The following is a 17,306-nucleotide window of genomic DNA, read 5'->3' on the forward strand; positions in this document are numbered from 1 at the left end:
ATACAGCATTGACATCTTTGTCATCAAAATAGAGGGGAGGTGTCTCATACCCACGGTGAAATACTGTGGTGGGTCACTGATGTTTTGGGGCTGTTGTAATTCCAGAGCCCAGGGGCACTGGTTAAGAGCAGTTGTATAATGGATTCCACCAAGTTCTGATTGCCCAAGAATCTGAATAATCTTGCCATGATCTGCATAGAGGAATGGTCCAAAATCCCTCCAGGTTTCCCTCCATTTTGGTTGGTTCCATTTAAATATTAGTAAAGTACAGTATTTGTTATATTCGCTTTCATTCTCCATCCTTTTCTTTCTATTTTTTTCCATAATGTTTTGTCCTTTAGTAATATACATTTTTGGTTCCATTCCCTGGTTATTGAAACATACTTTTATCGATTTGATTGTGCAATGTTCTGAATCTTTTTGAATGGTGATATCGGGCCATAAGCCCCGTGGACTTTAAAAAGCTGGCTTTTTAAAAACACATTTATTGTGTCCATAATGAATGAATGACTAAATCACACCAAAATATTGCTATATTGAATACAATCAGGACTGAAATTGGAAGTGAAGTACAGTATAATTTATCTTGTGTTTGTTGGATATGTTTCCTGGAGTACTTTGAGTCCCGACAAGAGAGAACCTGCAGTACTTCTGTAGATATCAAGGTAGAACTTTCTAGATATCACAGAATCATAACGTACCTTGATATACAGTATCTATTCCACATAACGTGTTGCTTGACAGTGGTTTCTCAGTCTTTACTCTTTGTTCCAGCGGTGGTGCTCAGCCCATGTTACATCTGCTCACCAGACAGTCCTTCTGTCCTGCCATATTATCCATTATGGGTGCTACTCTGGGAATGCTCTGTATACTGTGGGCAGTATGGAGAAGGGGACAGTGATGTTACTATTGTAGATAATGAAATGTTTTGAATAGCGTCTCATTTAGGATTCCACTTACGTAGTGTATTTGTCAAGAAAGGCAGCCAGCATTTTATTTCATACTGTGGTTCATACTGTGGTTAAAAACTTTCATTTGGTTTTCTTTCAGATGTGTGAGGCTATACAGTTATGTTATACAGGGCTGCATCAGTTTCCTTGTTAATGAGCCTATGCCTTAATGGAGGATAAACTGGTCTCCATTTGTTGGCTATGTTGTGAACTTCCTTTTAAAGAACTTCCTTTATTCCTTTTAAAAACGGCACTTGTGACTTACACAGTGAGAGCACTGAGGAAAGCTAAGCGGAAATATTTGCTGCTCTTTTTAAAATACACTGAGCACAGTCACTTTCCCATGTGATAAATTGTGGCTTTGTTTAGCAAATCGGGTAAAAAAAAGTGTTCAGACACCGCATTTCCTTTCCTTCAGTTCAGTTTCTGAAATTCGTCGTCACAATAAAATATGGGTCGTGGAAGTCTGAGTGGTCTCCTCTGGGCTTATATCTGGTCATCTCTCATACTACAGCATAAAGTATCCCTTCAGGCCTTGCATCAAAAACATACTTGCCAAACTGCCTTTCAAGCAGAAGCTTCTATGGCTTTCAGTTGGTTGCTTTTACAATTGCTCCACATAACGTTTCAGGAATCTTTTCAACGCCTTTAGTTAGTTTACTTGTCTAAAAAACAGATATGTGTGAGCGGCCAACCACAGCTTAAGAGCTTCCCCCCTCCCATGTTGTGTAATGTGGATGTATAGCCTTTGATTAGGCCAGGGGTGCACAACAAAGTCCAAACCATTTCAGGATGTTGAGGCAACTTATGCTCTTAATTATTTAATTGGCTCAATCATACTGTATCTGGGTCATTTTTATCAGCAGCAGCTACAGTCACAGACTGCAGGTGTATCCTAAAGATTTTACTGTGATCCCGTACAGGGAACCAGTGTAATCTATAGAGCTGTCAGAAAACCAAAATGAAAGTAATCAGTGGCTTTGTAGAAACTGATTCTGTGTTGATTGTGGACAAGCTTAGGATATGTGGTTAGAAGTGTGGAGTCTTCAAAAGCCTTGTGGTATTTACTTTCAGTGTTCTGTGTGCATTGACATAATTTTAAAGTGACACAGGTGTATAGTGGCATGGTGTCTGTGAGAGGGAATGAAAAGGGGTTTGAGAACCAGGTGAGCTGAGGGAGCTCCTTCTTTTACATTATCACAGTAAACCTCTAGAAACCCTCATTACAGGTTTAAGCCCCTATTCCTCCAGTCAAAATGTTGTGGAAACAAACAAAAAGGCAGGAGGAAGCCTTTATGCAAGGATTCAGTGTGCGCTCATGTGATAAGCCAACCTTTGCAGGGCCCAGGATTATTGTGAAAAGTGATTTGTTTTGGTAGTCTGAATGGACCAGACGGTAAACTGGAAACCCCCAGGTCAATCTGAGTACATGTTTTAAAAACAACAATGCAGTGACATGATTAACAACAAAATGTTTATTGAAAGTTCACACTAATGAACCCAAACATAACGAACTGAACTAAATGTACTAAAATGTTACTAATTTGTGAGCTGATGTAAATATTTTGTAAGTTGAAATGGTCGCTAGTTGAAATGGTAGACAGTTTCTCAGACCCACATATACGTTATTCCAATAAAATGATGGTCTAGCAAGTCAGCCAAACTGTCCATGTCATCAGTGTGTTTGAATTTGAGTATGTTTGTATGATTATCCATGGCTAAAATTCTTAATACCTTTGGTTGCAGTCTTTTATGTATTTTAATTTAAAGGACTTTTGTTAGCCATGTCTGTTGCTAACATTGCATAAATGTATATTGCTACTGAGAAAAGTGATGGGAATACAAATTACCGAGTTGCTTGTTGAGGAATTCGGAACTGAATGATTTTTCTGAGAATTATTACCCCCCATGTTTCCAAAATATGACCCATTATTTCTAGTCAAAACCTTCTTTCTTGTGCGGTGAGCAGTTTTCGTGGAACGGTCCCAAATTGACCGAGGCAATCATTGGTCTATTGGGAAGTACATGTTTGGAGATAAAGTTAAAAAACAAAAATAATAAAATAAAAAATTGGTTAGAAAGAGTTGAAAATAGTTTTTAAAAATAGCATGCTGTGTATTGTATTGCACATTGATCTTTGGATCTCAGAAGTTTCAATGCAGATTAACACTGTCCAGACCACTTTACACAAGTGTTTGCATATATCTCTGGAATGTCTTTATCCCCTAATATGAGAATTATTGCATAAGTAATCGCTCGCAATCCAACTATATTGAGACCATTGTTGAGCGTTGTTTTATAAAAAGTTGGTGGACCACCATTCCCAGCCTGTATGGAAATGTATGTATGGAAACATGGAAGAAAGGAGTGTTGCAAGTGTGGAAATGTGTAGTTTGCATGACGTGATTCTGGCAGTGATGCAGGAGAGTTTGAGCGGCATAAACACAAGAGGAGGAGTTTCAGCACTGTTGTCTTTGTTTGCAGTACAATATTACCGTGTCGACAACATTGCTTATTGTCTCTCTTCAGTTATTTTCTGTGTCTGCCGTTATTATCCTTGTTTTCTCTTATTGTCCCTTGTCTTCTGTCCCCCCCCCCCCCCCCCCTTTTTTGTTGCTGTCTATATCTTCTCTCCTGAGTGGACAAACCATGGAACGTGTCTTCATTACATGGGGATCTATAGGAATTGTATATGAGTATAGAATATACGTTATGACCGCCTGTCACCATTGTTGGCTGTTAAATCCAACAGTACAATCAATAAAACAATATAAAATAATTTTTAAAATATACCAAAACCGAGGAAATCTGGAAATGTCAGTAAAGGTTTTGATTTGGAACAGGATTTCTTCTCTGGTATTTATTAAGTGCATATAAACTAAATCGGTGCTTGCATCACATAGTTTGGCCCTCAAGTAATGTTGGAATGAGAACAATTAATTCAAATGTAATTAATATTCGAAATATGCGATGGGAAATCACCAGTTTCCATTCTTAAAATGATAACACTGCAGACAATGTTAAACATTGCACACACCACTCTACACATAATGCACCAAAATTAATACTTGCTGGAAAAAACTAAACAATTACAAAACAATGCAAAAAGTAATCAAAACAAACAAATAAAACGCTCCAACTGCTGTACAATACTGGCTTATAACTGACACAATTCAAAATGCCAAAACACTGTGTTATCATTGCTCATTGAAGAGTCTGATATGCATTCAAAATGGTGAAATGACAGCATGACTATCGATGAGGAACCCTGTTGAGATCCACTATTCATTTGTGCTTCAGTAGAGGTCCTGAGGCAAATGAGGACAGACAGCTTGGAGGCAGCAGAAATATTAAAGACCTGCAGCTCCTGGTAGCTGGTCCTTTGTGTCCTCCCACACTCTCACTGGGACAGCACTGCTGCTGTGGAAGTCCCAATGCAGCAATTATGACATATGAGGTTTATAACAGTACAGATGAATTTGTTTCAGCATCCCAGCATGCTTTATATAATTTAAATTAAAAACTTCAGCATTTAAAGGTACGTTTTTTTTTTACCTGATATACAAAATAACTTAATTAAACAAATAATATAAGTTTAAAGAGGCTCTGCTAAGTTTCTGCTTCACTCATGTACCCTGAGGAAGCTTCAAAAACAAGTACTATAATTAAATGTCTTGTATACGAGATTGAAGCTCATCCCAAGACCTTAGCCTGTCTGTGTTGCTGTATCTGCCGAGGTGCCGTTAACCTTGGTGTTTTGGAGACGCTGGTTAGATGTATTTTGTCACATACTGTTTTAAGAACACATACTGTTTTAACAGGCTGTTTGAACCCAACTTGGTGAGGTGCTCTATGTATGCATGTGTTTTACATGCTGTAATTTGGTTGCAGTTGCACTTTTAAGCAGGCTGAAGTGAACCCAGAGCTTGATACACTGAAGTAAATGCACCTGAATAATGTGCGGTTTTCACTAGTCGTAGTTTTCCTGAGTGTCTGTGATCTCGATGCGGGGGGCCATGATGTGGCGGTTGGTGTCCCTGCCGCCCACACTGCGGCAGCACTCTCCCAGGCGACGGGCTGCGTTCTGCAGGCTCTCCCTGCAGGGGCCGTGCAGGAGGAGCACCAGCACCAGGCTGCCGCAGCTGCCCGAGAACAGCACAAACTCAGCCACGCTCATCAGGGCCTCCTGGCTCGGCCTCGGGGGCCGGCCCACCCTCTTCATCAGCACGCTGCTGTAGAAGAACCGGCAGATGAAGGTCACCAGGGCCACGGCCAGGAAGACCGGGAAGGCCTTGAGTCTGGACAGGAAGCCGCCGCTGGACTTCCCCCAGATCACGCAGCCGGCCGCCAGGAGGGCCAGCAGGAGCAGGTTGGGCAGGATGAAGCCCAGGAGGAGCTTGGTGGCCTTGTAGCCGCCGCCGTCTAGACGGGGGTCCAGCCGGCAGTCGGAGGTTTGGTTTAGGCTCTGCCGCGCGCCCAGAAGCCCCGCGAGCACCGCTGCGGACAGCAGAGAGAGCACCGTGGTCAGGGCCACGCACACGGCGGGGGCGTCCCGGGCCTTCTGCAGCAGCGGCCGGCTGGGAGGATCCTGGTCGAACGTCAGGAAGAAGCCCATCAGCACCAGCAGCAGCTGCCCGCTGAAGAAGGCCGCGTTGAAGAGGAACGACAGAAGGGTGCAGTTGAGATTGGTGGTCCTCAGGAGGTCCGGCCTGTGAGCCAGAGAAGAGAGGGAGCAGAGCAGGATGATGAATTCGGAGACGGAGAGGGCGCAGAGGAGGCTGTCCAGCCAGGTCCAGTTCCTCCTGGCTCTGTAGGACTTGATGAAGCTGTAGAAGAGGAAGAGCCCGGAAGCAAAGCCCAGCACTGCGCAGAACATGTAGCAGTAGTTGGCTCTGGAGGCCACGTCGTTTGCTGCGATTATTTCAGTGATGTTGGTCGTGGAGCTCTGAATTCTGCTGGCTGCAGTGCTGAGCACGGAGCTGCTGAGGTGCTCTGTAGGGGCCGGCGCTGTCGCATTGCTCGCGTTCCGAAACGGCCCTTCAGTCGCCTTTGAGGGAACAATAAACCCGCAAACAGGATTTTTATATGCACTCAGCAAATGGGGTATCAATAGAGAAATGCCACCCTTGGGCATGTGTGTTTGGGGACGGGTGTATGTACTGCCTGTATATCATTGTGACTTAAAGATATAATCTGCACTATTTTCTTGTCCAGGGTGATTTAAAACACTGAGAACCTCATATTATTCCATCTGTCTTGCATGATTTATTGGAAATACTGATGTAAATGGCTGTCTTAAACAGCAAAAATAGTTTGTTCCTCCCAGCAAGCAGTGTTACATTCTATACAGCTTCTTTCCTTCCTGTTACTGAAAATGCTGGATGGCAGTTTGATCTCAGTTGCCCTGTACCTCTACTGATCAACCAGGAAGTGATTAATTGTCTATGCAAAAAACAGAAAAGTGCAGTCATAACTGATATACACTCACCAAGCACTTTATTAGGAACATTTTTACTTTATTTCACCTACTTATTGATGCAAAAAAAAAATCCACTGAGCAGCAATTCTACAGACAGAAACGCCTTGTTAATGACAAATGTCAGAGGAGAATGGTCAAAGCTGACAGATAGAAGTCTCAAAAATACGTCTAATAAATACCTAATAAAGCGCTCACTGAATGTATACAAATCTGGATTGCATAGATTCCTCAAACGGCATGCTTTTTGATGGGTGAGCTTAGCAGAGGGTGGTGTATGATCAGCTATTGGATGTGAAGGAATGTGGAGTTATTTCTGGCTCATTGTTTTCTACCCTGATCAACTTTGGAGGTTACCAGTATGTGTCCAATTTGCAAAAAGCTTCATGTAACATATTATCTCTGGAAAATAGGCAGGATCTTTGTTCAGATTTTTCAAAGCTTTATCCTTTTGAGACGTTCACCTCTCGGTTGGGTCATTCCATGAAAATTCAACCAGAGGTTTGGGGAGTGACCACTCCAACATTTACTATGTGTAAATGTTCTGTTATATCATTTATTTAGAGAACATGCATAACGTTAGCCTCCTTTTCAATATTTCATGGCTTATTACATCAGCACCACTTGGTGTATGACATCTAAACTTTTGTTCAAAAGGTATAATAGGCCTATTATGTACAAACAAATGTAGTTGATACTGCAATGCCTTTGCAGTCTTTGATCAGTTCAAACAGGACCTCAGTTTACAGGAACATTTACATACAAGTCGCATCAAGAGTGTGTATAAAATACTGATAAAAACATATTTAGTATGTATTTAGTCATAGTTTTTCACATTGACATAATTTCTCAAGCCGTTTGAAGCTTGCTCTTTTTTTATAAAGGCAATCTTGGGTCAGTTCTCCTTTTTGTGGTGAAGTTCACTGAAAGCATGTGGCGGTTTTTTAAGTGCCATTCATTTTTACAGAAATGTTCCTGCCCCAAAACTAGTAATGGGGCTCTCTGTGGTAGAACTGAGATCTCAAAAACCAGTGCCACAAACCCTAGCTCCAAGTTTCGAAGTCTGAATGTGCATGATTCAGGTCAGAACCGTTTTTCTTCATCAGTCCAGCGAGACACCTCCCTGTTTATTTTCACGACATAGAAACCACCCACCTTGCCTTTTTAGTTAGCCTGGAACTTTGACTTTGTGTTCTGAATTGCAACAGTGTTGTTTATCTGGTTTTTTTTTTGTTTTTGTTTCAGGCTCTGATGTGATCAGTGTGTCACAGTTTGTGTAGCAAAAGGCAGGGACTAAAAGCCCTTATCTCCTTAAGAAATGAAAGTAAGCTGTGGCTTTGGTGTCGTTACATTGCCACAGCTGAAGCCAGAGCAGGAATGCGTTTGCTAACAGTTTCCAGTCTTGTGATGACTAACTTATATCCACCAGGAGCATGATGTAAGATTTCAGTTTATAGTTTCTTCCCTACTCTGTCATTTTGTTAGCGGAGTACTCGGACGGCTTTATATATTTTTAATTCCACAGAATCTAAACCATAATATAAGTATAAAGCATGGCTTAATGAAGGTTACCGCCTCATTATGTTAAACAAAGGGACTCTGTCTGCCAGTACCAACTCTATAAAAACCTTCTTTCTTTTTTTTAAAGTGCCACGTACAGACAGCCCACTCTCAACATTTCAAGCAACTTAATGTAGGTATCTCTCTCCAACCCTGACCAAGAAACGTAATGGTGAATTCTCCCTCTGCTCTAACAGAAAGCAGCTGGGCTACTGTGAGCCGGCATGCCTGCTCTCCCCTTCCTTTGTCCCTTTTTCATTCTTTTATAATGTGCAGAAATCCAGATGTTTCCACTTACCATTTTGTTCCTCTGTTTGACTTGGCTCCCTTCCCTTTGTTTTTGTTTGCTTTCACTAAAATCGGCGCAGTGTGTGCAGGCAATCGCGACTCACTTCCTCTGAAAGTGATGCTGGTCCTAGAGACACAGGAAAGCCTCGCAGGATTTGGGCTGGCCGTATTTTGAAACCCAACACCCCAACAGCGCACTTTCGGAGTGACTGCGCAGCCATGTGACCTGCCTATCTTCCCCCTTTTTCATATACATCTGTTTCTGTTGTAGGAAATGGCAAACATTGTGTTGTAGGGCAGCAGAACTCACACCCTGTATTCATTACATTACATTACATTATTGGCATTTAGCAGACGCTCTTATCCAGAGCGACGTACAACAAAGTGCATACCCATAACCAGGGATAAGTTCGCTGAAAGACCCTAGAGGGAAGTACAATTTCAACTGCTACCTGTACAACAAAGATAAGGACGAGGGCCTCTTTTTTTTTTTTTTTTTGAGAACAAATAAACAAACAGAGCAAAAGTGACCAAAGTGAACTATCCAAACACTGCTTACCTAGCCAACTAAGAATACCGATACACATCACAGAGACAACAATTAAGGTTCACAGGGAGGTAGGGAGGGACGGGGAGAGGTGCTGCTTGAAGAGGTGCGTCTTCAGCTTGCGCTTGAAGGTGGGGAGAGATTCTACAGTATTCACCCTAAAGTGAACTGTTCCACACCTTGTAAAGATCCGCTTTTCACTCCTTAAACCGTGATTGGTTAAGATCCTTCCTGCATCTTCTGTACATGCAATTAAGTGCTAAATAGTCAGTGGCTGGCTAAGCAATATATGTACAACTTAATGGTTTTGGAAAGCTTTGAGGGCAACACTTATTAATTATTAATGAAGACACTGCATAGTACTTAAGGAAGTTTGAACCGCATCACTATACATTTCTTTGACTTTTGTTGACCTTGTCCGCAAGTTTCGCTTGTTTCCGCAGGCTCTATTTGTGACGCCCTTCATACACATGCCCATGCACACACGCAGTTGATAGGAAATGAAAATGATTTCCAGCACCTGCAGTTTCTGCACCCAGAGACAGCCCACATGCAGCTGTTGCTGCAGAGAGACTGCACTGCAGTATAGCTGTGCTCCCTCAATGGGTCTCTGAAACCACTCAGACACCCTCAGATTAGAGGTGCTATGTTATAGTAGTTCTGTTTTTGTTCAATTGCAAGTGCAGGAGACTTTTTTTGGGTTTGTACCCGATTAGTTTTCAAGTGGAGGTCGACAGTTTTTTTTATTTTGTGTTCGAGACGGATGTGGTTAGGAACTTCACACAATAGTTTGCTTGCTGCAAAGGCTCTCGTATACAGACTGCTGCAGCCAACCTGCATGCACAGCCCTGGCCGTCTGTGGCGTGTAAGATGGTTATTTTCAGTGCTCACAGGAAAGGGCTCTAACCCACAAGACGGTGACTACGTGCACAGTCAGTGAAAGAACAGTTTGCTCCACATGGCAGGTTTCTAAAATTAAGAAATTAACCAGCGATGTGGAACAGTAATTATTCTGAAAGGGGAGGATTGAGATTTGAGGGGAAAGAAATCCTTGTACCCAATGCAGAGGGACTTTTCTCTGTCTGCCCACTAGATGGAACCCCTCTGTTATTTTACAAGCAATTCTTTACGGTTTTACCAACTCTTCTTTGCAATACGCTTTATGTCAATTTTCTCTAAGGAGTGTTGAATGTGTGAAACCATTATTTTATTGATTCCAGAACTGCTTCAAGTGCTAACGGGCACAGGTGTGCATATGGATAAAAGGACTGTCTTTGTAGTGGCCTTGGTGGGTGGTAGGGTGGGTCAGGGGCTCAGGAATGTGAGGTGATTTAGAGACAACGGCCTGGCAGGGGTCAGCCATGGCCAAAGCCTAGTGGCTGTAGACACTCCAGGAAAGGAGCAAGAGAGGGGCATTGCGTAACCTGTGAGTGACCTGGAGAGCTGACTGCCTCACACACCAATGTTCCTCCCGAAGCTGGGGGGTAATCTGAAACCAGTGTGTAAACTGAGGTCCGAAGTAATCAAAAAAGTATCCTGCATTAGTGAGAACCCCCCCCCATTTATTTGAAAGGGGTATATCTATCAGCCCTCTCTTTGTGTTTGTATCATTTCATATAATCTATATAAGGATTTTAAAAGATATTGCTGCCAATAACCACACACAAGCATTTTTTGCGTTTATGCAGTTCAATTTTTTTTCATTTCATTTCAATTTTTTTATTTCATCAGACCTGATTAGACATTTTCTTTTTTTTCTTTTCATTTGTGATCAACTTTTTATTGAGAATACACAAAATTAGAATACAAACTATACACAGACTACTAGAGCCTTGCTGAGTTCTGTATTACATCTAAGTTAACTGGACAAGTTACAAGTATAACAGAGCACAAATTTGTAAACAAAACTACATAAACATTTAATTGCACCACTAAACAACATGGAATCCTAAACGAGTGGTGGTGCATTGAGAGAAGCATGAGAAGTAGTAGAAAGGCAATGAGGTTATTCCAAAAACCCACTGTAATCGTAGGGGTACATGCTTTATGTATTATTAAAGCTAAAGATCTGGCTATGTACGATTTCTTTTCTTTTTCCTCTGTACTCCAGCACATTGGATTTGAAATGAAACGATGAAAATTGTTCAAGTACAGACAGTCATTAATTCTAGGGTATTTACAGCCATGCTGGGTGATCCGTGTAGGAATTGCATTCCTTTTTGAGTATGGTCCCTCTATTTTAGGGGCAAAAGTAATTGGACAGCTGGCTTCTCAGCCGTTTTGATTAGTCCAGTGTATTGAATCGCTTCCATAGTGTAGGTATAAGAAAGCATTCAGTATCTAGTCTTGATTCTAGGCTTTTGATTGCCTTTGGAGTGTGTTATTGCCATTTGTCAACATGAGGACTTGTGACAGTGACATTCAAGGAAGCCATTATGAGGCTGAGAAGTAGGGAAAAAAGAAAGTTAAAGACAGATGCCAAACAATATGATTATAAAAATAAATTGTTTGGAGCATCATTAAGAGCAATGGTGATCTCAGTAATTGTTAAGGAAATGGTAGGCCAAGCCAGACCTCTGTAATTGATAGATGAAGAATTCTCACCATAATGAAGGATCACCCCCAAACACCTGTGTCACTCTTCAGGGGGCAGTTGTGGATGTGTCAGTGACTACGATCTGCATAAGACTTACTGTAACAAACGACTACAGAGGCTACAATACATGATGGAAACCACTAGTTGGCCTCAAAAACAGGATTGCCAGGTTCTTTGATATGCCACAATACCTTCCAGAACTCTTCAGACTATTTTTGGTACTACTTATCAAACTGTAACCTGGCCATCCAAGAGTGGTTTGAGACTCCAAAGGCAATCAAAGGCCTAAAATGAAGACTAGATACTGAAAGGTTTCTTGTTCCTGCGCAAAGGAAACGATTGAATACACTCAACTAATCAGGAATTTTCCAATTACTTTTGGTCTCCTGAATTGGAGGGACCTTGTATAAAAAGGGATGTGTAAGGCCTGATATGGATGTAAATACCCCCAAATTAAAGATGACAGTCTGCACATTAACACAATATTCATTGTTTCATTTCAAATCCAGTGTCCTGGAGTAAATTTACAGACTGCCCTGTATTTATGCCTACAGTGTGTGTATGTGAAAGTAGAATTGTTCTATGATCTTTGGGGAATAGAAGGTAGAACATATTGCTTTGCACAAATATTCCGAGATTCATCCCAATTCATTTTAAAACTGGAAAATTGACTGAACTAAGTAAATACCTGTAATATTTGAGGGAGGGTCTCAGAATATTAGTACAGAAAATGGCATGTAATCCGCCTAACATGAGAGTTTGTGTTGTCTACCTTGTACATTAATAGCTCATATGAAGGGGTCTAATTTAACTATTTGGGCTAATGGTTCCAGGGATAGTGCAAAGAGCAGGGGAGATGGTGGCATCCTTGGAATGTTCCACAATGCAAAGGAAAGGTTTTTGAAAGTAAGTTACCTGTTTGTACACCTGCTGTTTGTTCCCTTAAAACGTCCCGCAGGTACTCAGTTGAAACGGGCAAAGGTTTTTTGGGCATCCAAGCTAAATACAGCTGCAGGATTTGGATCCAGTTCAGAGGCCTGAATGATATGCAATAGACGTCTGATGTTGTCTGACTCCAGTCTCTCCTTCAAAAACCCTGTTTGGTCCTGGGGAATTCATTTCCCCACATAGTTCCATTCTTCTAACAATAACTTTGCCAAGTCTCAGTTCTGTTGTAATTAAGGACACAGGTGTATAACTGCTGCATTTCAGAGGAGGATAACCTTTTAATAACACCATTATTAACAACGTATTTTGGTCCCTATGAAATGAAGTAAATTTTTTTCTGCAAAAGAGAATTTAAAATGAGTAGCCCACATCCCTGATTTCCATCAAAGCCTCTTTAAGCTCAGAGTCAAGAGTCAAGATGATTTGCCTCCTCAGGGGTATGGGAAGGTAGCTTTATAAGAGTATGTCTTGAGAGTGATTGAGTCAGGTGTAGGGGATTACAGACATCATTGAACGTATGACAACTCAAAAAATAAGGGACCAAATAGCGCATTGTGATTTCTTGAGTGGTCTTGTAAAGCCTGATGAAGTTGTTCTGCTGTTGCCATTTTATACTCTTAATATTAAAAGCTTATGTAAGCGATTGTTTAAAAAAATATATTGATTCTGCAGCTATTGGTGGGAAGTAATGAGTTTGCATTCTTTATAGGTATTGACTGTTACAGCCTATGGCAAGATCTGGAAAATGATGGGGATCATTTCCAGAAATTATGTGTAGCAAACGGGCAGTAATATTGAGGAGATGGCGAAATTTTAAATCCTTACAGAATTCCAAAAGCCACGTTTCCAGAGTATGATTTCCCCATCAAACACATTTGAATTTAGAATAGTCTCATTTTCTGTATTTACTGTAGTCTGCAATGCTAGAAATAGGACAGAGGGATAAAATAACTGGGATTATTATTTTTAGGGCAATATTAATTGCTTATAGCCTGGTAGATGTTTTTCTTTTTATAATGATTTTACTATGTTGACCTGAATCCACCTAGGAGAAATGGGTGAAATGAGTGAATAGGGCAGTGTATAGAGCGAATCATTTTTTTGGTAAATGTTATGCAGTCTTGTAGTCTTATTAAATCAGCACCCTTGAGATGATTGCTCCTGAGAGGTGAGACCCTGAACCAGTCCATCACTGAACACTCTCATTTAGAGCCTGAACCAGTCGATCACTGAACACTCTCATTTACAGCCTGAACCAGTCTATCACTGAACACTCTCATTTACAGCCTGAACCAGTCCATCACTGAACACTCATTTTCAGTCTGAACCAGTCCATCACTGAACACTCTCATTTAGAGCCTAAACCAGTCCATCAATGAAAACTCTCATTTACAGCCTGAACCAGTCCATCACTGAACACTCTCATTTACAGCCTGAACCAGTCCATCACTGAACACTCTCATTTAGAGCCTGAACCAGTCTATCACTGAACACTCTCATTTAGAGCCTGAACCAGTCTATCACTGAACACTCTCATTTAGAGCCTGAACCAGTCCATCACTGAACACTCTCATTTAGAGCCTGAACCAGTCCATCACTGAACACTCTCATTTAGAGCCTGAACCAGTCCATCACTGAACACTCTCATTTAGAGCCTGAACCAGTCCATCACTGAACACTCATTTACAGCCTGAACCAGTCTATCACTGAACACTCTCATTTAGAGCCTGAACCAGTCCATCACTGAACACTCATTTAGAACGTGAACCAGTCCATCACTGAACACTCATTTACAGCCTGAACCAGTCCATCACTGAACACTCTCATTTACAGCCTGAACCAGTCCATCACTGAACACTCTCATTTAGAGCCTGAACCAGTCCATCACTGAACACTCTCATTTAGAGCCTGAACCAGTCCATCACTGAACACTCTCATTTAGAGCCTGAACCAGTCCATCACTGAACACTCTCATTTAGAGCCTGAACCAGTCCATCACTGAACACTCTCATTTAGAGCCTGAACCAGTCTATCACTGAACACTCTCATTTAGAGCCTGAACCAGTCCATCACTGAACACTCATTTAGAACGTGAACCAGTCCATCACTGAACACTCATTTTCAGCCTGAACCAGTCCATCACTGAACACTCTCATTTAGAGCCTAAACCAGTCCATCAATGAACACTCTCATTTAGAGCCTGAACCAGTCCATCACTGAACGCTCTCATTTACAGCCTGAACCAGTCTATCACTGAACACTCTCATTTAGAGCCTGAACCAGTCCATCACTGAACACTCTCATTTAGAGCCTGAACCAGTCCATCACTGAACACTCTCATTTAGAGCCTAAACCAGTCCATCACTGAACACTCATTTAGAGCCTGAACCAGTCGATCACTGAAAACTTTCATTTAGAGCCTAAACCAGTCCATCACTGAACACTCATTTAGAGCCTGAACTGAGTGCACTCAGTGTGGGAGTGCAAGAGCCAGAGACCATGGTGATCATGCTGTGGTTTTGTGAACCAAAACATGGCAGGTCACTCTTGGCTGGTTTCTAGTTTTTTGATGTTTTCTGTATTATTTAAAAAGATTTCCTTTCGTACCGTGCTCAATTCACTGAGTGCCTGGCAGCCAAAAAGGGGGGGGGGGGGGGGGGCAGATTGGTTTTCAGACATCTGTTCGGAGCGGGTAACGAAGGCTTTCCGAGGCTGGAGAGGAGAGGGGGTCAGTTTAAGCACACTGTTAAAGTCAACTTTCCCCTCAATCCATCTGTGGGTGGATGGGGAGAGGGGAGAGGGGAGTCATGAGGCGCCCTGGCTGACAGACAGACTACTTTCAGCTAGCCTCGCTGGCTCTGTGCTGATAACAGCCATTAGAGTGGGCACGGTCACAGCCCCACACAGCATCAGCGCGACACAAAGACGACGGCCACAAACCGTTCTGCTCGGTTCCTGGCGCCAGCTCCTGGGGCTCACACTTGGCAAAGCTTTTAACTATCTGAAGCATTTGTTATTCTTTTCTTGTGCTTGTGATAGCAGGTAGTTGTTCCCTCAGAGCTTTGGCTTGGCTGCCCTTCTAATGGACTGTGAGGTCAGATGCGGTTGCAAACAGCACAAGGGCTTTGCCGGCTTTAACCCCCAATTTGAAAATCAATCTCTCTCAGAAGTTTGTGGGAGATCTGAGCCGCAGGAAGACCCAAGAGCAAAAGAATAAGCAGGAAACAAATGGGATTTTTTGGGCATTTTTACTGTTATGCAATTTTTTTTAAGCATTGTAAATTGCAGAAAATCCAATATGGCGGACGTTGCGGGTTCTATGATATTACTTGTTCAGCACTAGTCGGTGTATGGTGTAAATGTATTGCATGTATGTGAAACGGCTGTACTTTTGCAGGTAGTGCTGCAGTGCCACCTGGTGTATCAGTAGCATGCATGCCATGCGTAATAAAAAGCCATACCTGACATAACTGCCAGATTTTTAGGTTTTTGAACATGGGAAAGGGGTGAAAGTTTGGCGAGAGGCACAAGAAGAAGAATCCTAGCAAAAATGATAGGAGTCCTATGCATGGTGCTTGGCTCCCTAAAATGGGTGTGTCCAACTTTCACATAGTAATTACTTGTAATACTCCTGGAACAAACCAGGTTTTTCATTTGGCTCAGCTAAAACTGTTCCCAATTCTGTCCAGTACCCTACTGTAATGGAGATATGATCATAGACATCACTGTCTGACTACAAAACCCACCAAATATGTCATGGTTTCCATTAATGCTCTCGTGACAAGGTAGGTCTCCTTGACAAGGTAACTTTGGAAATGAATGGGCCATTTGATTATTACAAGCTGCTGTGTGCTAGTGCAAAAGTGGAGTCCTGTTGAGTGTGCAGGTAATACTTTTGTCAAGGGAGCAGGGGTGTATCCTCGTGGGGGATGGCTAATTGATGGGAGACCATGTCCTTAATGTTACATCTTTCCATCTGGCCCATGAGGCACTTTTGGCACGGTTAGATTTCGCAATAATTATTTTATGTTTTATTTCATTTATTTTTTATTTTTGCAGTTCAGAGTTTAACATTTCTGTGCTTCCTGAAACTCCCAGCAGGATGGTACAAATTTACTGTCATGGAATTTGCCAGTCGCAGCTCTGGGGATGTGGTCCTTAGCAAAGCTCAAACAAGTAGCTGCCATCTGGTAATAGTGTAGCAGTGTAGATGTAGCCTATTGTAACTTACAGCTATCTGGCGACAGAATGATTTAGACAAGAAGTACTGATATAAGTTGATACTGATACTCAGTTTCAGCCGAGTGTGGCACAGGACATCAGAACAGATCTACTGTATGTTTAAGTTGTCATCATCTGGCAGTGGCACTGTACAGGGCAGTAGTACTGATGTGTATGTTGGAAGTAACAGTCATCTGAGGAGTGGTATAGGGTGGTAGAACTAAGTAATAAACATAAGTAACAGAGACTGTCTGTTCTGGTATACGTCTCTGCCAACCACTGAGCACCCATTAGCAAATCGGACACAGATGGCTGCTCCAGCTTATTATGAATTGATTTTTTTTAGAGTAGGCTCACCCTAAAAGCAGATTAAAATAATGTCCTTAATGCTTAGATTTTTTTCTTGTGGTTCAGCTAAAATTTCATCCCTTCTGGAGTAATTATGCATGTTGACTGATGCTGTCCAGAGAAGGATTTGGTGGAATAACAACCATTGATGTTTTTTTTTTTTTGTTGGTTTTTTTTGGAATAAATGTGCAACTCTGTACATTTTGTTTCCGAATTCATTTGTTGCAAACTCTTGTCAACATTTGTTCAGAATAGGCCCTTTTGTTCTTATACAGGATTCTATTGTTCTTGTGCAAAACAAGAAGATTCCACTGTGGAACGTAGGATGTCAGAACAATTCCTCTGATGCCTGGAATGTTCTAATTTTTTTTT

General features: G+C 41.8%; 2 protein-coding genes across 3 annotated transcripts in view; one reads left to right on the forward strand and one right to left on the reverse strand.

The window, feature by feature from the left end:
• LOC133115765 (uncharacterized protein C7orf50) overlaps positions 1–17,306 on the forward strand; it is a 98,344-nt gene that overhangs the window by 26,323 nt on the left and 54,715 nt on the right. The window lies entirely within an intron of this gene.
• LOC133122683 (uncharacterized) lies at positions 3,569–8,421 on the reverse strand. The gene is made up of 2 exons (XM_061232777.1): positions 8,285–8,421; positions 3,569–5,997 (listed from the first exon to the last, which is right to left on the reverse strand). The coding sequence occupies exons 1-2, from the start codon at positions 8,285–8,287 to the stop codon at positions 4,921–4,923; spliced, it is 1,080 nt and encodes a 359-aa protein (XP_061088761.1). The 5' UTR covers positions 8,288–8,421; the 3' UTR covers positions 3,569–4,920.

Source organism: Conger conger, chromosome 2 (assembly GCF_963514075.1).
Source record: "Conger conger chromosome 2, fConCon1.1, whole genome shotgun sequence".
In the NCBI taxonomy this organism is placed as follows: domain Eukaryota; kingdom Metazoa; phylum Chordata; class Actinopteri; order Anguilliformes; family Congridae; genus Conger; species Conger conger.